General features: G+C 42.2%; 1 protein-coding gene across 1 annotated transcript; it reads left to right on the top strand.

The window, feature by feature from the left end:
• The first annotated feature begins 2,126 nt into the window (after positions 1-2,126).
• On the top strand, positions 2,127-6,693 carry LOC107299807 (prestin-like). The gene is made up of 3 exons (XM_015829145.1): positions 2,127-2,331; positions 3,614-3,668; positions 6,050-6,693. Exons 1-3 carry the CDS (start codon positions 2,128-2,130, stop codon positions 6,178-6,180), a joined length of 390 nt encoding a protein of 129 aa, XP_015684631.1. The 5' UTR covers position 2,127; the 3' UTR covers positions 6,181-6,693.
• The last annotated feature ends 10 nt before the right edge of the window (positions 6,694-6,703 follow it).

The following is a 6,703-nucleotide window of genomic DNA, read 5'->3' as shown; positions in this document are numbered from 1 at the left end:
GGCGTGCCTGGCTGAGGAATTCTGGGAGTTGAAGTCCACCAGTCATCAAAGGGCCAAGTTTGAAGACCCCTGTATTATAATCAAGGGCCAGTTTTGAAGACCCCTGTATTATAATCATGGTCATATGAAAAACAGTCATAAGTCACTTTTTTCTTGTAACTTTGAACAGTCACTAAACAAATAATTGTAAAGTCAAGAATTACCTGGCCAGTGATATTTTCAACCGAGTCAAGGGTCGTTGTGGTAGATTATCCAAAATCTCTTCACTGTTCTAAATCGCAATCCCATAAAAGCGACCCTTTGCAATGGACGTTAAATGATCAGTTTAGCAAGCGAATTAATTTCCTGAATAGGTTGAATTCAGTAAAGCTATTAGCCGCTTTCATGAATTGAAGCTGCTCATTCAGTGGCAATATTGGGGTACACGGAGGTAAAGAAGGATTGGGTCTTAAAAGATTCACCCTACTGTATGTGTTAGGGCAGCAGCCTGCTGGCGTTCATTTGGCTTCTGTTGCGAGGTGAGACAAATCTTGATTTTCCTTTCTTTTGGGGGCAGACCGGTGTGGATCCGGGTAAAATATCGGCAGCAAAGAAAAAAGCACGAAAACGACACGCCAAGGAACTGAAGCAGCTGGATGAACAGCATAAGAAAGCCGTCTTGAAGATGGTAAGTCTGAAACGCCTTGGGGAATACAGACTGGCTTGGGTTTCGGAGTCACTGATTAGAATAGAATAGAGTAGTAGTAGTAGTAGTAGTAGTAGTAGTAGTAGTAGTAGTAGTAGTAGTAGTATGGTATGGTATGGAATGGAATGGAATAGAATTTAGAATAGAATAGGAATACAATATGGAATAGAATAGAATAGAATAGAATAAAGAATAGAATATAGAATAGAATATAGAATAGAATATAGAATAGAAAATAGAGTAGAATAGAATAGTATAGAATAAAGAATAGAATATAGAATAGAATATAGAATAGAATAGAAATAGAATATAGAAAAGAAAATAGAGTAGAATAGAATAGAATAGAATATTGGTATGGAATAGAATAGAATAGAATAGAATATGGGATAAGATAGAGAATAGAATAGAATAGAATAAAATAGAATAGAATAGAATATTGGAATGGAATGGAATGGAATATGGGGTAAGATAGAGAATAGAATAGAATAGAATAGAATAGAATAGAATAGAATAGAATAGAATAGAATAGAATATTGGAATGGAATGGAATGGAATAGAATAATATAGAATAGAATAGAATAGAATAGAATAGAATAGAATAGAATAGAATAGAATAGAATATTGGAATGGAATGGAATGGAATAGAATAATATAGAATAGAATAGAATAGAATAGAATAGAATAGAATAGAACAGAACCTTGGAGTCCAGCCCCCTGCTAAGAGATTTGCACCAACAAAGGAGAATACAGGTATTCCTCGACTTACAACCACAATTGACCCCCCCACCCACATTTCTGTTGCTAAGTGAGACATTTGTCTAGTGAGTTTTGCCCCATTTTACGACCTTTCTTGCCGTAGTTGTTAAATGAATCATTGCAGTCGTTCAGTTTAGTAAACACGATTGCAAAGTGAGAATTTTAAGAAGAGGCTGGACAGTCTAGGGGTCTCCTGCTTGAGCAGGGGGCTGGACTAGAAGACCTCCATGGTCCCTTCCAGCTCTATTCTATTCTAATTCTAATTGATTTTGCTTCTCAGAAGGTCTCAGAAGGAGATCATACGAGTGGATTACAATTTTGAAACCTTTGTTTGGTTTGATTTTGGTATTCTTCTTCTTCCCGTTAACTATTTTCTCCCTAATGTAATATGCAGAACACAGGTCAATAATTTGCACATAGATTTAGTAGTTTAAAGAGGGCAAAGCGTCACAACAAATTTTATAGTCATGTATCAATCAGTATTCAATAGAGGTGATAATATATGTATACGTGCGGTTCGTTGGTTTTTTTTTTTTAATGCACCTTTTTTTAATATTGTGATTGTTTTGTCTCCTTTGTCCATTTTTTTTTTTTTTGCCTTCGTTTGTCTTTTTTCCTGCTGTCGGGTATTTTGTATTGAAACCTTGTCTTGAACGAAACGAAACATATTTAAAAAGACGAACAACATGGAGCGCGGTATGAAACACGAAGTGTTGGAAAACGAAGTCTCCCTTAATGGGAAATTCGCAGCGGCCGAAGAAACTCCGCAAAATGTCTCTCCGGAGGAAGTGGAACATTTTATGATACCGGGAAGCCACGTCCACTCCATCATTCTAGATTTTTCACCCGTGAACTTTGTGGATTCAGTTGGAGCAAAAGCCCTTCAGTCAGTACGTACTACCTGGGGACTGGAGGCTAAAACATATAAGGAACGGTTGCTGGAATTGGGCATGTCTAGTTTAATGAAGAGAAGGACGAGGGGGGACAGGATAGCAGTCTTCCAGTATCTCAGGGGCTGCCCCAAAGAAGAGGGAGTCAAGCTGTTCTCCAAAGCACCTGAAGGCAGGACAAGAAGCAACGAATGGAAACTAACCAAGGAGAGAAGCAACCTGGAACTAAGGAGAAATTTCCTGACAGTTAGAACAATTAACCAGTGGAACAACCTGCCTCCAGAAGCTGTGAATGAATACCGGTTTTAATCGCTCTTTCTGAGAATGAAGCAGCTGCTTAATTTTGTGCTCTTTCATGCACTCGGAGGAGAAGTGGGTCAAGTTAAAATGATACAGAATAAGAGAATAACAGAGTTGGAAGGGACCTTGGAGGTCATCTAGTCCAACCCCCTGCTCAGGCAGGAGATCTATACCATTTCAGACAAATGGCTGTCCAGTCTCTTCTTAAAAACTTCCAGTGTTGAAGCATTCACCACTTCTGGAGGCAGGTTGTTCCACTGGTTAATTGTCCTGACTGTCAGAAAATTTATCCTTAGTTCCAGGTTGCTTCTCTCCTTGTTCAGTTCCTATCCATTGCTTCTTGTCCTGCCTTCAGGCACTTTGGAGAATAGCTTGACTCCCTCTTCTTTGGGGCAGCCCCTGAGAGATTGGAAGACTGCTATCATGTCAACCCTCGTCCTAATCTTCATTAAACTAGACATACCCAATTACACAAAAGAGCTTATTGCAATTCAGGTGTTGTTGTTTTTCAAGTCTCTCCACATACGTTGTTTCCTTACCTTTTGTCAGATGGGAAATATCAGATCCACAAAAGAAGGTCCAATTAAACAGATTTATTGCCAAACAGCCTTGGCATAGGAACATTCTCAACTACCAGGTAGCATCTGCTTAGAGTTAAATACGGGTCCACGGAATTCATGGGAGATCGGACTTAATCCACTTAACGACTATGTAGGAATTCTAGGCTGCTGCCTCTTTTGACTCCGCCCCCTGGTTCTGCCACTTTCTTCTCCTACATGGTTAGCCACTATCCGCAGGGCACCAGGATAAGGAAAAGACAAGTTTGAGAGATTTAATCGTTGTGTTTCATCTTATTCCTTGTAAGACAACTGGAGGTCAACTTTAAGGGGGAATTTTCATAGCAGATCGATAACGGGTGGAATGGGCGAGCTTTGCTAAATCCAGAAAAAGTAACCGAAAGTTATTTCCTTCCCTGTTGCAGATTATAAAAGAATACGAAGAAATCGGGGTTTCGGTCTACATAACAGCCTGCAATGGTAAGTCAGAGAAACATGGGTTAAATTTTTCCTACAGTCAGTAGGACATTAATGTTCTGTCTAGTATTCTTCAACTTGACGCCTTCCGAATTTACTACGCTGGAATTCCTACCTAGCCAAACATGATGGGTTTGGAAGTTCACCCCGTTCTTTAACCCACCAAGTGAGGTCTTACATCACACCAAGTTAGATAAGCGATCCCTTGCAGAATTGGAATTATATGAGTACATATTTGCATTTGTCCAGATATTCTGTTTGAGGTTACAGCACTGAAAAAGGAGACTTAGGACCCTTTTTCACGCTAATGACCGTTGCAGCATCCCCCGTGATCAAAATCCAAAGTGTCATGTGTCAAAATTCAGGTGCTTGGCAACTGGTTCGTACTTAATGACGGTCGCAGCGTTCCGGGCTCACACAATCCCTTTTGTGAGCTGCTGACGCTTGTGCCAAAAGGTAATATTATTCCCAGTGCTTTAGCTGAGTGCAGAACAGCCCTTCCTCCATAAACAACTTAATCCACGTGTCAGGATTGCGAGCCAAATAAAGCTTTCTCTTTATCAACTCTTCCCCGAGGGAGCAAAAACATTTTTGCTTTTGCTTGTAAGAATTATACTGTGTAGCTTTGTTTTCTGGGCATAACTTGTGGTTTCTCAAGCCTGGGTAAAAGTGACTTTTGTTTGAGAAACACAAACCTATTACTCAATCACAACAGGGACATTTGAATAGAATGGAGCTGGAAGGGACCTTGGAGGTCTTCTAATCCAGCCCCCTGCTGAAGCAGGAGAACCTATACCATCTCAGACAAGTGACTGTCCAGTCTCTTCTTAAAAACCTCCAGTGATGGATCACCCACGATTTCTGGTGGCAAGTCGTTCCACTGGTTAATTGTTCTTACTGTCAGGAAGTTTCTCCTCAATTCCAGGTTGCTTCTCTCTCTGGTCAGTTTCCAACCATTGTTTCTTGTCCTGCCTTCAGGGGCTTTGGAGAATAATTTGACCCCCTCTTCTTGGTGGCAGCCCCTCAGATACTGGAATACTGCTATCATGTCTCCCCTATTTCTTCTTTTATTTAGACTAGCCAAACCCAAGTCCCGTAGCCGTTCTCCGTATTTTTTTAGTCTCCAGGCCTTGGATCATCTTAATTGCTCTTCTCTGAATTTTTTCCAAACTCTCAACCTCTTTTTTGTGATATGGTGACCAAAATTGGCTGCAGTATTCCAGGTGTGGTCTCACTAGGGCTTTGTAAGGCGATACTAATACTTCGCGTGATCTTGATTCTATGCCTCTGTTTATACAACCCAGGATTGTATTAGCTTTTAAATATGGACTTTCTGATAAACGGCAAAAAGGTCTTTCCGATAAGTGGTAAAAAGGATTTTCTGATAAGAGACTTCGGCTAATGAAGGAAAAGGTTAAGGAAACAATGGGGTAACAGGAATTAGCAATGATTTGAAATGACACACAATTGTACTTTATACATTTTATTAAGTTCGACCGTAAGATAAAATACAGAAGGAACAAAACGTTAGGAAACCCAAGATATTTTACTCCATAAATTTCGTTAAATTTCATCATTTATTTCATTCAGTTTGTTTGCCGCCCATCTCGCTTATCAGGCGACTTCTTGGACGGCTTTACGATAGGAATAGGAGTCGGTTTCCACGTGGCAGGGGGGATCCCGCAACGGCTGTGTGAAAAAAGGGTCATAAGTCACTTTTTTCAGTGCTGTTGTAAGTTCGGTCACTAAATGAGCTGTTGTAACCAGTGGTGGGATTGAAATACCCGAACAACTGGTTCTCTTATTGGATGTAGGCCTGGGCCTCTGAGGCCTAGAACAGACTTCCAGAAGTGGCATCCACGCACTTCCGGCGGGCCATTCTAGGCCTCGGAGGCATCCTCCAGACCTCCGAGGCCTAGAACAGACTTCCGGAAGTGGCATCCACGCACTTCTGGCGGGCCGTTCTAGGTCTGGGAGACCTCCTCCAGGTCTCCGAGGCCTAGAACGGACTTCCGGAAGTGGCAGCCACGCACTTCCAGCAGGCCGTTCTAGGCCTGGGTGGCCTCCTCTAGGCCTCAGGCCTAGAACGGACTTTGGGAAGTGGCATCCACACACTTCCGGCGGGCCCTTCTAGGCCTGCGAGGCTCCTCCAGGCCTCCGAGGCCTAGAACGGACTTCCGGAAGCAGTGTGCATTCAGACGGTTCTCCAAACTCAGCAAAATTTAGCTGCCGGTTCTAGCGAACCGGTGCAAACCGGATGAATCCCACACTGGTTGTAACTCACGGACTACCTGTATAAGGGACTCTTAAATGAATACCTGACACTTGATATCTAATACATGCCTGAAAGTGTTTTGTTTTTTCCCCCCTTTTATTCCCATCAGGCTCTGTTATGGACAACCTCACCAGACTGCATTTTTTTGAGAAAGCAGCCTTATGGGACTCGTTCTTCCCCAGCGTTCACGACGCCGTCCTGGCCAGCCAGGTGACGGGCTTCTCTTCCACCTATCTTTAACTCAACTGCTCCACTGTGAACCATGTGGATCTATTTCCAAGGGCTCCTGTAGACAATTTATTTAATTTGCGCAGATGACAGAGCCTCAGACAAGCCACTCCTACGGGTAAGGTGTGTCTGCACCGCACCGCACCACAACAGCCTGTTCCCTGCCGGCCCTGGGTTCTTAAGACTCCGGAAGCCTTAATCCTTTCAAACGTCACTGAATTCAAAAGTCGTCGATGGAAGCGTGGGATAAACGCAAAGATTATTTGTAGAGCGCGTGAAGTTGTGTTTTGCTGCGTACGTTTGGCAGTGTTTTTGTTTTGAGTTAGCTTGCCAGACAATATTAATATTATTTTAACAGTGTCTTCCTGGCAAGAATTGGGGTGACTGTTGAAAGGAGCTGTTGTGTGTGTGATTATGTATTGTGTGTTTGTGTGTGTGTGTGTGAGAGCTCCTCTAACTTGAATATGCAAGCCGTTTCCAGATTTTCGACGCAACGCCGTTTCCAGATGCAGAAATCAGTGCTTTTTCATCTGAT

The sequence above is a fragment of the Protobothrops mucrosquamatus genome, unplaced genomic scaffold (assembly GCF_001527695.2).
Source record: "Protobothrops mucrosquamatus isolate PMUCROS unplaced genomic scaffold, P.Mucros_1.0 scaffold5499, whole genome shotgun sequence".
NCBI classification, from domain to species: Eukaryota; Metazoa; Chordata; class Lepidosauria; order Squamata; family Viperidae; genus Protobothrops; species Protobothrops mucrosquamatus.
This window is presented reverse-complemented; position numbering and strand designations above follow the sequence as displayed.

Bases quoted from the DNA above. Each gene is read 5' to 3' on its own strand.
- LOC107299807 (XM_015829145.1), top strand. From the start codon at position 2,128: ATGGAGCGCGGTATGAAACACGAAGTGTTGGAAAACGAAGTCTCCCTT. The intron at 2,332-3,613 runs GTACGTACTACC...TCCCTGTTGCAG, and splicing joins GAGCAAAAGCCCTTCAGTCA to ATTATAAAAGAATACGAAGA. The intron at 3,669-6,049 runs GTAAGTCAGAGA...TATTCCCATCAG, and splicing joins CTACATAACAGCCTGCAATG to GCTCTGTTATGGACAACCTC.